Source organism: Diadema antillarum, unplaced genomic scaffold (assembly GCF_040938485.1).
Source record: "Diadema antillarum isolate AM-2024a unplaced genomic scaffold, OU_Dant_1.0 scf00000197, whole genome shotgun sequence".
Taxonomy (NCBI): domain Eukaryota; kingdom Metazoa; phylum Echinodermata; class Echinoidea; order Diadematoida; family Diadematidae; genus Diadema; species Diadema antillarum.
The window spans coordinates 2,686,696-2,707,313 of NW_027271086.1; the positions used below are offsets into that span (position 1 = coordinate 2,686,696).

At 38.4% G+C, this 20,618-nt stretch overlaps 1 protein-coding gene across 1 annotated transcript; it reads left to right on the forward strand.

The window, feature by feature from the left end:
- The first annotated feature begins 952 nt into the window (after positions 1-952).
- LOC139723692 (NADH-cytochrome b5 reductase-like) lies at positions 953-17,028 on the forward strand. The gene is made up of 8 exons (XM_071634915.1): positions 953-1,073; positions 1,813-1,977; positions 2,626-2,825; positions 3,508-3,662; positions 7,245-7,332; positions 14,855-14,959; positions 16,041-16,244; positions 16,825-17,028. The coding sequence occupies exons 1-8, from the start codon at positions 953-955 to the stop codon at positions 17,026-17,028; spliced, it is 1,242 nt and encodes a 413-aa protein (XP_071491016.1).
- The last annotated feature ends 3,590 nt before the right edge of the window (positions 17,029-20,618 follow it).

Here is a 20,618-nt window from a genome sequence, read left to right on the forward strand (position 1 = left end):
TGATTATTTTTCTTTCAAATGACCAGTACTGGCAGTAGAAACCTTGGCATAATCGTGATATAGTCCCCACCGCTGCGTGTCCGTACTAAATACAACCCTACCTAACCCTATACCCTAACCCTAGTCCGCGGGTGCATGCGCACTGCGGTGGGGCCTATGGTGGGGACTATATCACGATTATACCGAAACCTTTAGCTATATTACTTAAGTGCTAGTGTACTTTCGCGCCACTGTGATTGTCTATGCATGCCTTTTGCGCACAGAACAGTGACAGAAACTAGAATTTACCCGAAAATCCAATAAGAGAACACTGCTTGATATTCAATTACCACACAATGCAAGATACGTGTGAGAGGAATGGAATCATGAGTGAAACTTACATTGTCCTAAGGCATTTGGTGATTTATCGATCAGTTTGGGCACGCCGTCGACTGAGTCATGCATGCGAACGTTGCACATAAAGAGTTAACATTTGTAAGAGCCCAGGTCTAAATCAACAAGGAGATTATATTGTGCGAGTCTATCAATTTCATTATGTTGTTAACCCGTTGAGGACGAGTCCCGAGTATACTCGGCAAGTGTCTATGGGAAATGCGTTTTGTAGCAAAATCAATCTGTCCTCAATGGGTTAATGTCATAGACCCTAGCTACACCAATCATGCCCCTGGTCACACTCCAGTTGGCAAGGAATGGTCGTGTAATTGTGTAGCAAATTGAAGGTTGTGAGTTATGTATGTGTAAGCCATTATTTGTTGGTGATGTACCTGGTAACTGGTATAAATGGAAGACAAGAGAAAATATTGAAACTTTGCCAATGCCTTACACTGGCACCTGTCCAACAGTCCCAGACCAGTAAAAAATAAAAAAAATAATAATATAAAAAAAATTCACTGTTGGGGTCAGTTGCAAAAAGTTAACAGAATTAGTTAATCTAGGTTTGGACCAGTAAAAAATGGAAAAACTGGGTAGGCCTATCAACTGGTCTGACAGGGACAGGTCGGACCAGTGGAAAAAATGGGTTCCTGTGCAGCCCTGCCTCTGCCAAACTGCAGAATGTCGAATGGTAGCCAAAAGTGAGTTTAGTGAAAGCCTGACAAAAGATTGGACAAATTATGTCAAACCTTTGATAACAGAAAGAATAATAAACAAAGTACATTGTATAAAGTCTACACATGGAGTACTATGCCTACTTTAATAGAGATATCTACCTAAAGTGGGATTTTAGACTGTTTTTTTATTGACTATGGTGTCAATCTGAATTCTTCTCTTCATATTTTACTTTTAAAAGAAATTTACCAACTTCTTGTTACAGCTTGTTTTTTGTTAGAAAACTTAAATAATCTGTATGTAAGAATCTTACCAAAATTTGTATAAATTCATTCAAGTGTTAAAGAATTAAAATGTCTGTAAACTCAATTGTCTTGATAGGTAATTCTCATGTCTTTGAGGTTAGGTTATCAAAGTCAAGAGCCATAATAATTATGATCATTTAAGTACAGTGACAGTTCGATATTTAAAAAAAAAAGTGGGAGGGTGGGGTGTCAGGTCAATCAGTTTTCTTTGACAAGGAGAGAAAGATCTTACATTTGATTGTGCAACCATGATAGCAGGCTAAAGATGATGTAATAGTATAATTATGCTTACAGCATTGACATAAGTTCTTTGTAAATGTTTGTACCTTTCATAATACCTTGTTAACATTAAAAACAGAAGTAGGCAAAATGCCTGCAGATGTTGTGTATTCTTGATAACATATGTCACTTCTTGATATGTGTGTACCTTTGATAATTTCTCCATAATTTATTATGATAGGAAACAAACCGAGTCAGAAGAGAAAGCGTGACTCAGGCAGCTGCCCCGATTTGGAGGAGCCGCGCAAGCAGGTTGTCGAGGAAGGAATGTCTTGGTGGACCTGCATGATGCTCGGTGCCTCCCAGGACAAGTCCAGACCTCAGGGCAGAAAAGTGGAGACGAAGAGTGAGAATATCACAAAGAGTTAACCCCCGGCCAGGAAAAGTTTCCTCACAGCTCAGAGTCAGGTATGCATGTTCGATTTGGGTTTCATTTTAACAGCACGCAGCCTATACTTTTTCCTGCAGTGCTGTACTTGTAGTTCTCGGTCTTTCTTGTCCTAAAATGATCTGCTGTTATTGCTTTTGCTAATGATTGATTAACTAATTTTTATTGTTCTTTTTTGTATTTGAGTAGCAAATGAAAAATATAAAAACGTGATGGGGACAGTTTACAATCAAAAGTACCAACACAGATTTTGGTACATGGGACTACAATGATTTCTCTTCAATTTCTGTTCTAATAAAAAAAAAATGATGATGAATAATGTGGATAAATTTCTGGAAATGAATGATATCTCCCTGACTGCGACTAGTCTGTAACTTCTGTCATGTAATTCCCACAATTCATAATTGTGTTATAGTGTAATTTACTATTATAAAGTCATTCACATTTATCATAAACTTGAAAATGTTCCATTACTCAAGCCTTATAACGGGGTCAAGCATTTTGTGCTGATGTGTTATAGTGGCTCACTTGGCATTGTCCTCAGCTTTGTTATTGAAATTTCAATATATGCGTGTCATATGAATAATCACAAATTTCATACTTCAGTCATGGGAGATATAAAGAGACCATTGGACCCAGATGTGTGTGACAGCTGCCAGTGTCTCCGCCCAGCCACACCCCCTCCAGATTCCTGCTGCGGATCCGGCTGCGCAGTCTGCGTCTTTGACATTCATGACCAAGAGGTAGCGCTGTGGAAGAGGGACTGCCGGAGAAAACATGGCCCTGAGCAGGGGCTAGAAAATGAGGTTAGATGTCCTTAAAAAAAAGAAAGAAAGTAAGTAAAAAAAAAAGAACTTCAACATCTGTCAATTGACATTCGTTTGTTGCTCTTTTATTGAATTTCTTCTTGTGATATATTGATAACACAATCATGTATTAGTTCATAGATTCAGTTTCCAAAGTATTGATGTTGTTCAAGTCAAATTGCATTATTTCAGGAAAATTGAAGTTCTTCCTTGAAAAGCCCTGCTTACTCAAGGGCATAGCAAAGGTACCATCATTCTACGATGTAGTTACCTTTTGAAAGAACCACCTGAGAAAAATATTCCAGAGGAAAAGGGACCAATGATTGGTCGTATGTTCCTCATTTTTTTTTAAGAGTGTTACTGTTGTTGAGTCTAGGCGCTACAACTATAATAAAAGTTTGAAGATAACTTTCCTTAAGATAAGACTATCATTTTTTGTGCTGATATAAGATGTAAGCATTGCGGTTTTAATCCATGAGCCTTTATCTTTCTCCAGACCTCTACCAACAAAGCTTTTAAATGAAATCTTTTGCATCATAAGATGTGTATAATCACTTTCATTGATGGTCCGCGGGTATTGTTATTCACAATGAATGTGAAATGAGACCTATTTAGCATCATCTTCAACCTTATGATGTTTTTCCCACCAATGTTAACCTTTGAATCATTGTGTCTATCACAGACGGGCTCTGGAGATTCAGCCATGGACCCCTCCGAGTACAGGGAATATGAGTTGAAGTCTATTACTCCAGTTTGCAGGAATACAGCCATCTACAGATTTGCCTTACCTTCCAGACAGAAGTTGAACCTGTCTATTGCTAAGCACATTATTCTCAGGTTAGCTATTGGCATTTATTTCTAAACTGGACTGACTGATTTTGATACAACATGCTTTTCCTGTAGACACTTGCCCAAGTATACTTGGGACCTATCCTCAATGGCTTAAGTGACTCATAAAATGTATTTTCTCTCCTTTTTTTCTGAATTGAATAAACAGAGGCAACATTACCTGCTGGCCCACTGAAGGTAGCCAATATTGATCAGTATCAGACATACTATATAATTGGATTGTGATCTTTGAAGTGTTTCATACTTGAGATGAGAGCACTGTATCTGCCCTGTTTTGTAGATTTATTAGCTCACCTGAGCTAATCCCCCAAAATCCCCCAATCCCCCAAAAGTAAGGAATCTTTAAAAATTTTCTTCTCTTGAACCAGAAGTGATAAAGCTAAAATTGATACTACGAAATTTTGGCCCTGATTATACATTTTCATCTTTGACTTGAGGATGCCTGGTCAAATTTTAGTGTGTAATTTAGATTAGTGACTGCGTGAAAGGTGAATTTGCGATACTCTGGTGAGCGCAAGACCCCCGGGTCACTTGTTATTTTTGTGTGTCTCGAGCAAGGCTTAAAAATGCTGTATCACTCTTCTTGTATTTCTTTAATTGATTTTTCAATCAATTGGAAAATTGTTTATGATGACGATATTGCAATAGGAGGACATTGAACACACACTAAAATGACAATGTTACCAAAATATTTCAGTAGCTGATCAACTGTCATTTCAATGTGCTCTTTTTGGCTTTGACCCTTCATATTATCACATACAAATCTTGTCTAACTTCTCACATTTATATTTCTCAATATGTCAACTCGTTTTCTTCATGAAAGTACAGAAATGATGAGATGCTTGCTGTCTTGTCAGCTAGTGAGAATTGCCTTTTTTTTTCTTGCTCACGTGTACACCCTAAGTAGAAATAATTTGTAACCCTGCATCACAAAACCAACAAATAGTCACCAGACATGGATTTTTAGTTAAGGGCAAATTCTGAAAGAGCAGACTGTAAGCTTTAAAATGTGACTGTGCACCTCAAAACGAACATAAAGTCGCACACACTGATTTTGCGTGAGGACTGAAAATAAGTGAAATGGATCAAACTAGTCGAACTTGACTTTTTCATATTTTCTGAAAGAGCGGGTCTTCATTTACATTATGCTAAAATTTGGTATCATAAAACGGGCAGGAAAGTGTGTTTTTTAGCAGTTTATCTCGAACATTTTTGGTAGAATAATGTGATTAGGTGTGTCTTTAGAATCCCTTTTTCATTTCTGAAAACCCTTGTCCACACTCTTTACTTTCAACTCTAATCACTTTTGAAGGGATAGTGCTACTACTCTGAAAGTTGGCGTTAATCATGGACAAAGTGTGTTAATGAGGCATACTTAATTTCAGTTTAATGTAATAATCCCTTCATTGTTGTTACTCTGGTGGTTTACTTCCTGTTTTTTGTCCCATTCATCGCACAGCCAGCACAGTTTGGTAAAGACTAAGCGCTTGAATAGACACTGTACTTCAGAGCCTCTTTTCTCAGCTCACACTTTTCCTGAGTTTGTGCTTTCTTTCCAATATTTAGATAGGTTAGGAGAGTCCATTTGATTTGAGTTATACACCATTTTAAAGCTTAAAGTCTGTTCTTTCAGAATATGATCTTAACTAAAAATTCATGTCAGGCGACTTTTTGTTTGTTTTGAGGTGCAGGGTCACAAATGATCATATAACTTGATACAACTGGACCTTCCTCACCTACCTAAATAATGGAGAGAAAGTACACACTCTGGAAAGGTCCTTGTTTAGAAAAGAGCCTTTGAAGTTTCCGGTCTATTTGTGACCCGCTACAACAAACTGGTCCTAAAGTCGCGCACGGTCGAAGCCGTGAAAATCGAGTTTGAAGTCAGAGCATCAAAATCGGTCAAAACTTACGATTTTCTGAATTTGACATATCATTAGAGTATGAAATGTCTTCTATCATCTGTCGAAATTTTGAAGCAAAATGATGAAAGGAAAGACCATAAAAATAGCGTTTTTCTGGGCCATGTTTTTTGGCGTTTCAACGAAGCAGAAACTGATTCGAACATTTGGATTGAGCGCCACACATAGGCTCCGCCCCTAACAACGACCAGCGTGATCTCATTGGTCAGTTTGCCGCTTGCCGCTAAGCGAAGCGTGAAGCTCGCACACTGCCCAGTCGACTGGTGCATGCTGGCGGGGTGCGCTATGCCCAGCCGGCCCAGCGGCTTCTCCTGGCATCCTGGTCACTGATTGGTCGGTGAGGAGACCGCCGACGCTGTGTTTGAATGAGCATTTCGGGGGTTGCCTAGGGCTTACCTTCTATTGTCTGGAGGTGAATACTGCCTTGCGTGTACCGTGATCGTGATTGCGTCGCAAGGAGAACTTTTAGGGCGCTTTTCTCGAAACACTGATTTCCCAGACGTCTTGACATGCTCTCTTTTAAACATCGATATCTCCGCAGCCGATTATCTTTATAAGATGTGTTGTATATCAATTTAAAGCAGAAAGATTAGGGGATTGTGTCATGCAATTTTCAAATAATCGACTTCGCCCGACTTTAGGATCATTTTGTTGTAGCGGGTCACATTTAAATGCTTAATTTCACCAGGTTGTGTGCTGTGCAATGAATAGGACAAAAGGCAGGATGCAAAACCCTCTGATAACCACAGTTAAGGGATTATTAGATTAAAGGGCCTGTACAGTTGTGGTTGAGGTGGGGATTCAGGTTTATAACATTCCTAAGTGAGATAATGAGAAACCTCTTATGAAATATGAAAGAGCATGTAATTTTAAGAAGGATTCAATGTTTATTGGATGAAAATTGGTTTTCAAATGGCTGAGATATCCAAAAAAGTGATAATGATAAAAGGCATGGCCTGATCTCTTTATTTCACCTTGTTTTTTGATATCTCAGCCATTTCAAAACTGATTTTCATCAAATAAACTCTTGATACCCCTTAGAATTGCATGCTCTTTGACATCTCAGGGAGTGGTTTCTGAATATCTCGCAAAACGTTAAAAGCTAAATCCTCACCTCAACCAGAACTGTACAATCCCTTTAAGCTGTAATTTATACCCTCATTAACCTGTTGAAGACAAGTTCCGAGAATACTCGGGCAGGTGTCTATGGGAAATGCATGTTGATAGCACAATCAGTCCGTCGTCAACGGGTTATAAGGCAGATTCTATTCATGACTGATACTAACTTTCAATAAAGTAGAACTATTCTTTCAAAGGTCATCACATTTGAATGAGAACAGTGTGTAACAGGTCTTTATGAAATGAAAAGGGGTCTCTAAGACATACCTAATCTCACCATTGTAAAATAAAGTGTTCTGTAAAAACTGCTGAAAATGCAATATCCTATTCACCTTATAAACTCAAATTTTAGATTTACATAGACGAAGCATTGCTCTTTCAAAAAAATATAAAAAACTGAAGATTGACCACTAGGTTCACCCATTTCATCTATTTTGAGTCCTCACGCAAAATCAGGATATGCAACTTTTTGTTGGTTTGTGATGCACTGTCACATTTTGATCCTTACAAATTTGCTTTCCTCTCTCAGGGGTAACGCTAATGGAAGCATCATCACCAGGCAGTACACACCCATTTCACCACCAGACTCCTCAGGCCATTTTGATGTTCTCATTAAGGTAATGACACACCCTCACTGCCGAGAGATCAGTAAATGTCAATCTACACGTATGGAGCCTGAAAGTGCACGAACGAGACTTCCGATGAGAATCACTTACACATACAATAATTTGTTGCTTCCGTGATGATGCTTAGAAATCCCTGTAGCTGATTGGCTGTCACTGTCATGGTTGCTATTTTATTATTTGTGAAAGTATGAGTATAAGAAGTGCATTATGCTGCTGAGTGCAGATTGTGGTAATGCTAGCGTGTAGTCTTTAATACTATAGGTACATCTCGAAATGTTGAATTATGTTTTGATATTGGACTCTATAGAGTCAATGGTTTGGGATCAAATGTGATATTCATGATATTTATGCTTTTTTTTTTTGGAGAACTTGGAGCTTTGAAGGATGATGGTGAATCTGTGACCAAAAACATTTTTGTTTAATTGTTGCCTTATTTGAATAGCGTTTTCTTTCCTGTTATGAAATGCATGTGTATCAGTACATACCTTACAATCAAAGGGGCCATTTACTTGTTTCAGATAGTCATGTTGTGATTTGATATTTGCTCTGTTTTACATTTGCAAACTCTTTAGTTTCAAAACTGTGATAGATCAAGAAAAGGAAGGATAAGTGTATATGACTGTCATTTTTATGTAGTATTCTTCTTCTTCAGCCTGTTAATTTCACCTTTGCAATCTCTAAAAGAAAGAAAAATTGTGAACTCATTGAAATAAATGTGAGTATTGGAATAAAAGCAATAGAGAGTACCATATATGCTGTAAAGTTTGATAGTGTACATTGTAGATGAAACTGGAAGTTAATTTGATATCATAAAGTTGCATCTGAAAAAGAGATATGGCAATAAAGGACATAGCTACAGTACGCGCAATAGAAAACGCCCGACGAAAGTGCGTCCAAATTTCGTCCCAACGCTTTTTTCGTTGTTGATTTCGTCGGGGACGTTTTCAACGCTTTTTGCGTCCAGACTTCATGGACGGATTTTGGACGAATTCAACGAATTCAACGAAATCCCCGAACGCTTTTCCGAAGCTGTGGACGCATTCAACGCTTTCAGCGCTTTCAACGCTTTCAACCCTTTACACGCGATCACACACACACAGGAAAGTTAGCTCTAATCGCGAATTGCTAGCTCTTCTTTCGTCGAAGTTCTCTAGGTTTCCCGTCCATTTCTCTCATTTTCTCTCTTTTGCTTTCGTATCATTGTATCCCTTTCTTTTCAGAGTACAATCATACTTTAGAGAGTATTTTTTCTCATTTTTATTAAGTGATTACCGTGTTTGCCACAATTTGGGGTGAGTTTTTGTTCGAGTGTTTGTTGAGTTTTTCGATTGAACGATGTGTCGATTATCTTCGTGTGTGCGAGAATATCGTACCCACTCGTTTGTTTCCGTGTAAGTATTTTTACCGTAAAGTGTCTTCATCGTTCGTCTTCACGCATCGGGTTTTCACCCTAGTTTTCCTCATCGTAGTTTTCCACATCCATTTTTTTTTTCCGGTGCAAGATACTCTGTGTATTTTCTGCTACGGTAAAATGCCATCGTCGATATTTTTTGTGTATTCATCGTAGTTTTCCACCTCCATTTCATTTTTGTGTGCAAGATGTGTAGCTAGGTCTGCGATGTCTGAATCGTTTACAGATGTGTTTTGTGAGAGTATTAACCACGATGATTTTGAGGATTTTGAGGGTTTCGCGGTGGATGAGATCGACTGGAATGATAGTGATAATGATAATGAATCTACACTATCTAGTGGTGTTGATATAAGAGCTCTTATGATGATGCAATTTATTTCGTGTGACCGACCATCATGACGTTGGCGATGACGAGTACGAAACGAGTAGCCTATACATGTACAATGTAGGCCTGTAATGATCTAAGACGAGAGTGACACTGACGACATGGCCTGGCCCTGGGGGCTGTTTTAGTGTTGCCTGCTGAGTAGGTGTTCCATTCTATCCTTTCAGTTATCTTTCTATCACTTTCTTCTTTTGACCCTGGATGAAAAAAAAACCCCTATCTTGCCATGTAAAGACAGAACACATACCATCATGAAATATCATGACATTACTAAAGTAATAAAAGAAATAAGTAAGCGATGAAAATTCTTGTTTGTAAAATCATAAATCAAAGGTGATTTCATATGAACCAGCTCTTTGAAACGTATTTAATTTGCCTATTGATACTTGCTTTGCAAGTATACATTTTCTCTCCCATGGACTTTGTGTCCCCCCTTTTTTTATGTGCTTTAATGATTATTCTAATTTGTTTTGTCAATATCATCATTATTGCTGTATTAATATTACCATACTTTGATATGGTTAATTGCATTTGTTGATTGACTCTAACTTTCATTTTGTTGCCTCCTCTTGGTACTTGTACAGATCCTTTCTAGGGCTTGCTGTTTGCTCACCCCCCCCCCCCCCCTTTGCTGTTGCTATTTCACTCTTTACCTTTCTTTGTCTCTCTGTTGTTCCTTATCTTGTTTGATGTTGCCTCAATATTCATCCTTTTCCTTCAATGGTTGCCCCCTGGCCCTCACGACCATTACTAACCTTCCCCTGCCTTTTGTCTGTCCATCCTCCTGCTCTAATCCCCCTCCCTTTACCTGTTGGGCTCCTTGCCCATGACATCCTACCCTCTCCTTTTGTTTTCTTTGTTCCTTGTCCCTTGCCTGTTCCTGACTGTTCTTGTTGTGTGAAGTCGCTTTACATGTGTGTGGTTGCTTTTTCTGCCTATTTGCCATTTTGCTTCTGACGAAGATTCTGCTATGATCGAAAACTTAGGTCCCTTTTGACTCTATCCTAAAAACATTCATGTACACTCCCAAAACTTGCTGGGCTAGTAATGAAAACTTCCATTATCTAGCAGGGGAGAGGGAATGCTTTCATTTTCTCAAGAGAGCTTTTGTGTGAGAGAATGCAAAACTTGATTGAGTGTTGCCAAGTTGTTTTCAAACTTCTTCATTTTATTTGATCTTAAGCATAATCACTTTCGTAAGTACATGTACAGTATTACGATTTCTTCTCCCCTGACTGTAATCGGAAAGTTTGCCATAAGGACGATCGCTAATGTGTTTGGATGTGCCGATATGCGAAACACGTGGTTCAAAAGAATGCACCATGTGCTACTACAGTTGTACTGCCTTAAAGGTTACTGCAAGTTGAATGGATCGAATGCGCCATAGGCTTAGTTACGGTAAACAGTTTACGTTCGATGCGAATAATTATTACGTCTTTCAGGATCGAGGAATAATACACACAAAACATGCAAACAAACAAATCCACGAACGAGTGTTGATAACCAAAATTCATATGAAAAGTAATAGGCAGTTTTGATGAGCGTGAAATTTTATTGTCATGATTTTGCCGTTTAATCGGGTGGTGGCTGCATCACATAGGACATCTCAGTGAATTTGTCTAGGCATATGAGACTTTTCATATAAATCTGTGATTGCATTTTTGAGTGATTAATCAATTCCTTTTTACAGTTCGGGAACCAGAACATCAGAACATCTTTGCAATGATTCCTTTAACTCAACTCACCCGCGAGTTCTTCGATCGATATACTACACCAAATGCGCGCATTCTTTCGTCTGGCACCTGGGGTCTGGCACGCACCTGGTTTTGTGGAAATTTCCACAAAGGGAGAGGGTGGGGTTTTTCCAATCCCAAGAGACCGCATTCATACACAAGAAGACAATCTCGTCGCTTCTATCATTTTCCGTCACTCGTGTTTTCCCCTTATTCTTTGCTAATAATGAACATTTCGATTGAACTTAACGATGGTTGTTCACACGTGGTTCCTTTTGTTGTGAGGTGTAGGTATTTTCTTTTTTTATCATTCTTGGGAGGGGAAAGAAGAGTAAAAGAGGGAAAACTTATTTAAATAAACGAAGGGCACGTACGCTCAGCATCCACAGCAAGCCGTCTTTTACATCAGCATCGTTGATTATCATCACTTGCACTATCATCAGGCATCACTCGGATAATTTTGTCCTTTTTTTTATAAACATTTAGAAACACGATCACCATCACTCGAGATAAACACGTAGCAGTGGCAGATCCAGAGGGGGCGCATGAGGCGCACGCCCCCTTTATTTATCGTGGAAAAAAAAAATAGAAGTGAAACCCGGAAGTGGCACCAGAAATATTAGTTGCGCCCCTCCCCCCTCCTGTACAGAATTCCTGGATCCGCCCATGCCTGTACGAAAATAAATGTCAACAGACAAAGTATCAACAACCTCCCTGACAACCACATAAACATTACCACAGAGCACACCGAAGCGGCTGGCATCAAACACCCTTCGAAATACTGCAGCAAAGCGCGAAATCGCCGTTACGAAAATGCATGTATATATACACAGTGCGAGGCAATTGAAAGATTACCTTTAAATATTTCAGAATATGAAAGGAACAAATAAAGTGATATGAAACGAAAGAAATCGTACACCAAACGAAAGGTATAACGACCTCCAATAGGCCCTTAGCCGCAGCATATCAATAAACATGACGTATAAGCACACGGAATATGCGTGTTTCGGATTCCTCCCTTCTATATTTCTTTCCTGAACTATTCCCAATGCCCGAATAAAATAATGACTAGTTTGTTACACTGATTTCTTCTTCTGAGGTAAGGAAGTTCGTTCGTCCGAAAACAAAAGGATTGACACTCCGAAGGTTTGCTAATCGGGCAATGCCCCCCCCCCCAAAAAAAAAAAACAAAAACAAAAACAAAAAAAAAACAGCCCACAAAATGCTCGTTAATCAAAACATTGGTTAATAATGTTAAAGACGATAATAATAATAATAATAAAAATAATGATAATAATAATAATAATAATAATAATAATAATGATAATAATGATAATAATAATATAACAATATAGACAGAAATAAAACAATATATGGCCCCCTATAGCAATTACCCGCAGCATGATTACATTTTCGAATCAACAAACATGGATAGGCACAAGGAATATGCGTGTTTCGGATTCGAAATAACGCCGTAACCATCGGAATAGCGCACCCGTTTTCTTTTTTTCGGAATAATGAACACCACGGAAATGAATAAATGATTTCAAACTAAGAATCCATCGTAATTCTTGCCTTAAAGATTTTCCTCCCTTCTATATTTTATTCCTGAACTATTCCCAATGCCCGAATAAAATAATGACTAGTTTGTTACTCTGAAACATGGTGTTGTGAGTTAAGGAAGTTCGTTTATCCGAAAACGAAAGGATTGACACTCCGAAGGTTTGCTATACCCATCGAACAATGGGGGAAACAAAATAATAGTAATACATTTTATTTTCACACTAGGTACGAACATCTACAAGGTGTAAGGAATTTGCGTGTTACGGAACATTTTATCACTTTCGCATCAGCGAACTTTATGATACGTGCATTGGGTACTACAAAAATGCCTCCCCCCCCCCCCCAAAAAAAAAAAAATGTATATATAATTACACCAACGCTTGAGCATAACAACAAACAAGCAATCAAACAAACAAATAAACAACTTAAGATTTAATCTCATAGCTGCTTTGAATATTTCACGTTCCGTCTGCATGACTGTATATATACTTCTTTTCAGAATTATCTCTCGCTTCCCGCTTCACAACTAGGAAATAAACGATGTCAAACTACAGGTATATAAGAATTAAACTTATTGTCTTACTCTGAATATAAAATTCATTATTTCAAAAGTTCGTTTATCCTTGAATACAACAGGCTCGATACTACAGTACTCCGAAGGTTTGCTAATCCGACAATAACGCACCTATCCAATCACAAACATTCGTGCATTTTCGAATTATGAATCATAATTTGACTATCACATTTTATACGAACATCTATTTTTCGTGTATATATCGATAGGGAAGTCGCGTGTATCTGAATGTTTCATTTTCGTCCTAATGAACCTTATGGGTGCATGGGTACAACGAACATGAACCTCAACCCCCCCCCCCCAAAAAAAAAAAAATAAAAAAAGAAAGAAAGAAAGAGCCAAGTCAAACTAAGAATCAGTCTGAATTAGTCGCTTTGAAAATTCCACGTACCGTCTGAATTATCTCTCTGTCCAATAAAGAAATAAACGATATCAAACTAAGAATTAAACTTATTGTCTTGTTTTGAATATTACTTTTTTTTTTGCTTTTCTGGGGCCCGTTGCATAAAACTTACCATTGAATTTCAATAGTAACTACCGTCAGCATCAATGATTATAAAATTTACCGCTGATTTAAGACTTACCGCATAGAAAGGAGCGGTAAGTCCAGCGGTAAGGGTTTTATGCAACAGGGCCCTGATTCAATAAAAAAAACGGGCAATGTAACGCGCAATTGCTGAAGAAAGAAAATATATTTAATGACCAAATAACGGCGAACAAATCCTTCTAATTTCTTTTTTCCTCTTTTTGGGGGTTAATTTTCTTTCTATACTCAAATGGATTTTACGTACACGCAATTTTAGTGAAACCATTTTCTTTTTGGTCGGCATTCTACGATAAGGTTCCTGTGGGTTCCTGTGGGTTCACCCTCGCCAAAATTGCGTGATTTCTCTTAAATACTATGAACCCGAATGATCTCTGATTGGTAATTTAGTCTATTTCATGATCAACAGTTGTTTATTTTCTGCTTGTAAAAAAACAAAAAACAACACGTGAACAATTAGTAGGCCTTACTACTGGGTCTTGTCATGTATCGTACATATCTCTGTTTCGTTCAGCCGAGCGAGCCATGCCATGGCAATTGCGACGCACATACGGCGCACTCGCCTTTCCCACACGTGCACATTCCCTGGTTACATGCAGCCCGCATACCAACATGTGATGTATCAGGTGACTTACAAATGCAGTGAATAATCTGCTAACGGTGCCGTACTTACAGCTAGGGTAAGGGAAACTAAACTTTTACAAATTGCTTCAATGAAAACGGCATCGATGTATGTATACATGTTACCATTCTTAATAGTATTATGTGAATCAGGTGAATTCCACGCCTGTCTACTGTTCTCATTCCCGACCGCTGTGCTACTACTAGTACTTGTTGAGTCTAATCTTGCAGTGATTCTTGCCGGCTAGCGGCTGTGGATGTGGCCACTACACACACACGTGTGTACTGTATTCCATGTGCGCCTTGGATCACGGACGCTTTTAACGAAATTTGGACGAAACTGCCGAGCTCCGAACACGCATTTTCCGAACGAGCAACGCATTTGCCGAACGAAATTGAGCGGGCGGTCGTGCGTGAAATGCGTCCACAAAGCGTCAGAATCGTTGCTACTGGATCGATAACGAAATTTCGTCCAAATTTCGTCCAAATTTCGTTGCTACTCGATCGATAACGAACTTTCGTTGGAAAACGAAATTGACGGAGGCGTTTCTTATTGCGCGTACTGTATTGCAGCTGATTGACAAATTGCCTTCCATTAACATTACTACACAATTCACCGCAAGAATCATTGACATGATGGTTGCAATTATGTCTTAAATTCTGTTCTCTTTAATACTCTCAGTTATATGAACACGGTGCAATGTCTCAGTATATCAGCCATTGGAAAGTTGGAGACCATGTTGAATGGAGAGGAACCTTTGGATTGTTGACGTACCTTCCAAATAAGGTAGAATCACTTGTTGCCGAATCTCGTACATTGTGCTGCTACCAGCAAGTGTAACGTTATACAGCCAACCTTGCGCAGGCTGAATCTACTGGAATAGAAGAAAAGGCTGTGGCCCACCTTACAAGATACTATTTCATTGAGAGTTGCAAGACAAGTTTGCGAGTAGTAGAATTGGCGATCAATAACTAAGCTATACATGTAGGTAGCATTGATACTTAGAGTATAAATCCTGAACGTACAATGTATGAGGGCAATTACCCCCGCTAAGATTAGGGTTAGGTTTAGGGTTAGAGTTTCAGTTAGGGTTAGGATTAGGTTCAGGATTCAAATTAGGGTTAGTTTCAGGGGAAGGGTTTGGGGTAATTGTCCAGGGGGTAATTACCCTAGACCCATCCTGAAATCTCTTTCTTGTTTGGTTGAAATCACTCTTTTTCAGCTCATTCTTTTAAACTCAAATGTGAAACTGATATGAGCCAAACTTGGGTCATGACATGTGGCAACTCCTCTTTGATATAACTTTCAGGAAAGGCAAAATAGAACATCTTGTATCATTATCCTTGATAAGAGCTAAAATAACATTTCACTGCCATACGTAGCAACTTCCCAAGATAAAGTCAATTCACACTGTATGATATAGTAGATTGAACATTATGTTTGTGCGTGTGGGTGTTAGTGTGTGCACACACAAAAAGATTTTAAAAAGTTTAAAAACAAGTTTTTAACTCTACAAATATGTCACACCTGTTGGCTTTGAATCGTTTATTAACTGATCATCTTTTTATGTTTGTATTTTAAGGTCCACTGTGCATGTGCAGATGTTGGTATGTGCATGAATGCAAGGATGCGAGTTTAGGAATAAGATTTTAAGTTGATAGATTTGCCACACCTCATGGCTTTAGATCATTTATTAATTGTAATTTTTGTAGGTCCACCACATGTGTGTGGGTGATAATGTGTTGGTGTAGGTGTATGCTTGAGCGAAAGGATGCGAGTGTAAAAATTAGATTTTAAGCTGATTGGTTTCGGACACCTGTTAGCTTGTAATATTTTGCTAATTGATATCTTTATTTTTTTTTGAAAGGTTGACCGCATCCTGATGGTGGCAGCAGGAACCGGCATCACACCCATCATCCAAGTGATACGGCACATCGTGGAGGATGAGGGGGATGAGACTACGGTTAGACTCCTCTACTCCTGTCGCTCCTACGATGAGATCCTCCTGCGAGACGAACTCAACGAGCTGGCCCTCTTCTGGAACATCACGATTGTATACTTTCTGACCCAGGTGAGTCGGGCTCTCTGATATTTGTTTGATTAGATGACATCTTATTGATTGATTGATCTTTTTTGTGTGTGTGGCAGCAATAGAAAGGTAGCATTTGATAATTCCTCATGTTCACACATATGTAAAGCTCCAGAATACCACTCAACTTGATGAAGTTATTCTCCATTCCCTGTAGTCATGATTTGAATGTTGTAGTCCGCTGTACGCACGTGACAATGACAGCATTGCACTGTATCCATCAGCTTATGTGGGAACATGAATCGCTTTTCACTACAATGGCATCCATTACATTTCAGCTCAAATTACGTGTGCATTTTGTAATGTTAAGCAGAGGTAGTCCCTGTGTTTCCTTTTCTATCTCAGGAGTACTTCAGGCATCTTCTTTGTTCCTTACACAAACCATATGTGCCTTGCTCTATCTATGATGGGAAAAGAATAATCAATTTAGGATTTTATCCCATGCATTCAGTGGGGGTATGGAAAGGCCTTCTGTATAGTGGACATTTCACATCAGCAATGCACATTGCATTATGAGGATTTGTCCAAGTCTTCAGAATCTATCATATTTGATGCACTATAGGACTCTCCCGACTCACACAGCAAAGAATACGGAGAGACCGTTCGGCACGGACACATCACCAAGGAGACGATTGCGACGGAAGTGACCACGGTCGCAGGTCGACCGATGAGGGCGCTTGTCTGTGGGACCCGATCTTTCGAGGACGACGTCATCGCTTTCTTAAAGGAGTGCGGCATTGAAGAGACGAGTATTGGCAAGTTCTAGTGATGTCCGCACGTTGAAAGCAAATCTCTGCGTATGGTTTGTCACACACGCATCCCCTTAACATTAACACTGTCCTCCATTGCGCTTGCACATGCGCCTGTCAACATACAATAGGCGACAGTCCTATATGATGCCATACATGTATGTGGCTACTACAGTGAGCTTCTCATAACATATTCCACCTTGGAACAGTGGAGGGATTACTGCTGGTCCATTCATTTACCGAGCATTTCTTGCAATGTAAGAGGATGAAGAGCAAAATCAAGGAAAGTGTGGAGGAATTTTTTTCATCTACACCAAGCTCCCATTACGGGTACTGTTTACTTTTGGGAGCAGTGATTCTAAAAATGTTTTAGTTATCACATTTGATACATATGTGTAGGTCAGTTGTATTACAAAACATCCTACACGTAAGAAATTCTGCAATAAAGCCTAAAATATATGGAGCTATCACCATTTCTCTCAATAAACCATAACTGTAGACGGTTTAGTCTAGAAACATTTTTATTATAACTATTGTTCACATTTTGTATACCAGTATTAACAATACTTAACATTGACTATACTAATTCAAAGTTTTGGATGTTTCTATCCTAAACTCACATCTTGGAACTCTTTTGAAGCACTAAAGCTATCTTTTTGTTTCATCTGCAAATGGTAAATAATGCCTTTAATAGATATTACTTGCGAGCATTTGGGAGTTCGCTCAGTCACATTGACGAAACAATTTTTGTAACATCAAATGGAAAGGGTGAGGATACTGTTTGAAGGAACTGTTCCACCTTTTGGACTAGAAGTGTAGAGTGATAACCAATGTTGCATTGATAGTTATTATAACAGAAGTTAACCTCAGGTTCCATTTTGGTGTTAGCTGCCTGTGCAGATTATGCATGGTGTAAATGGCAGTGCTATGAAGGTGCTTTTTATGTCTAGATATACATGTAACTTCAAGTACTTCCATAAGTTTTTAATACAAGACTACCAGCCAATGTATGTTCTACAATTTCAATGGTGCAAAGATGCGTATGGTACATCACAATGAGAATCTACATGTACCAGCAACTGTGCAATGTGGAATGGGGGAGGGGGCATATTGGTGGAGTTTTGGAGCATCGCTGTGCAGATATTATTTTTTTTTTAAAGTTAACTTTATTTCACATTTTTTATATCACTCAGTGCCTCCATTCACAATTCACATTTGATCCAACACATTCATTATGATATTCAAGGTAAGGGTGTGATGTGTTCACTAGGATCATCCTAAATATGGAATCATTGTCTCTTTACCCGCTCCCTTACATTCCCTGATTCAGGAAGTATACCTCCGATCTATGTAAACCCAAACGCAAAGAACTTTTTATACTTTGTATATTACCAAGATGAATTTTTTAAAAAAGCTGTACATTGCAAGGTGAAATTTGTCTACCATGGTAATTTCAAATTCAAATTGGTAGAAAAAAATCAGATGACACCATGTATTGTTGCTTTAGCCCATTGAGGACAGGCTGATTTTGCTACAATGCGCATTTCCCATAGACACTTGCCCGAGTATACTCAATACTCGTCCTCAACAGGTTAATTAATCGGTTTTGTCGAGACATTGATCATGATAATTTATATCAATGTAATCATGCTTCAGTATGGCCCAGTTTTTGTAATTTATATGCAAATGTTTTACGTGTATGTGTGCTGGATATTGTCCAGTGTAAATAATTGGTAAACTAGAGACTCTTCTGTTTATATTATAGGTTTATAGCAAAGGCTGGGAACAGGTTGTTAGTTGCAACTTCTTTCCACAGATTATAATTTATGTATAGTTGTGGGGAAAGTACATGTAAATTGATTTGAAAATAATATACCGTGTGTTGCGTGTGGTACTTTATTGGGAAGAACCCATTTCATTATGTGTTCGCTCCTTGGCACTTTGTTGCTTGTCCCGTAGGATGCCATGCATTCTGGTACGCAACATCAGCTGGCTTTCAAGCTATGGTGTTGGGTTGTATTGTACATGAAGTCTAGTGACAATCGCTTTCTACATCAGAAGTTTCAGATGTGAAAATGGCATTTGAGAACAGCAAGATTTTGTTATCAGCTACATCTCAAGATGCATATATATTTCTGATACACAGATTTTCCTGGTTGATTCTGTCAAATCTTTGAAAAAAAAACCACACAAACACACCTGATGATTATTTTCTACATCAAGCTTTAAGCTATAGCTTAGTTTCTTACTAATCTTGGAACGATTTATTAACTTATTTTTGTTGTAAGAACAGAGTATACTAAAATTTCCGAAATTAAAGCAGTTAAAAATCTTGACTTTCATGCAAGATGATATGACATTCCACCCATTTTAATGAGCAAACAATTCACAAGTGTTCGTACCTATGCAAGCTTATTGGATTTGCTGTGGTATGAATTGTCACATTTTTACATCCTATCTCATTGTTTTCCAAAAAATAAAAGCTACAAAGTTTTTGTCAATTACTGCACTTTACATTTCACGTCAGTGTGATTCATTGTGCGGTTGTATGTGTAACATGAATAGATATAACATATAACTATATCTATCCATGTCTATATACTTACGTGTATTTAGATAGATATAGAGAAGTAGAGATATAGATAGGTAAATAGATAGATGATATATATATAGATAGATGGATGTCCTAGGAAATACTCAAGCATTTATCGTCAGTGCGATACATGGTGCAATTGCTACATATTTATTGTACAGAAAGCCGTCTTTTAAGAGTAGTATCTTTTATTTTTCACATGTACAACATGGCACAAAATAACATTCAACATAAGTTACATAAGATAAAAGTCTAACTACATGATTGAAATGACAGAAAATCGAGTCTTATTCTTTGTACTGAAATGTCAGCATATCAAACACAACTTTTTCTTTTCTGCAGCTCACATAATGTATCAAATATAATGTAATTATATGCAGACAAGAAGGGAGGGATATTGTGTGATCAAAGTTACAGAAACTGATAGGAACAGTGCAAGCATAAATTAGTCCTGTGTGAGTCTGGTATACCGTTAAAATATATATTCGAAGAAGAATAAAAAGGAATAGATGAAGAGGGGGGAGGAATATATGTGACCAGCTACAACAAAAGGATCCTAAATTCGCTGACGGCTGAGCTGAGAAAATCGAGTTTGAAGTCACATCATAAAAATTGGTAAAAACAATCAGATTCCTGTTTTTGGCATAATTTTGCTGTCTAATGTTTTGTCTATCATCTGCCAAAATTTCAAAGCTAAATGATCAAAGGAAAGGCAAGAAATCAGCATTTTTCTGGGCTATGATTTTCCTACTTTCAACGTAACAGAATCGAGGCCGAAGATTTGGATTTAGCGCTGCAGTTAGACTCCGCCCCTAGCAACGAGGGAACGATCTTATTGGTCGGTGCGTGGCGTCCTGATTACTGATTGGTCGTGCGTAGACGGCTGGCGCTAAGCTTGAATGAACATCGCGGAGGTCGCTAGGAGCATGCCTTCTATTGTCAGGCGGTGAAAACTGTCTCGCCTCCCCTTGAACATGACAGCCTCGATAGGAAAACTTTGAAGGCGTTTTTCTC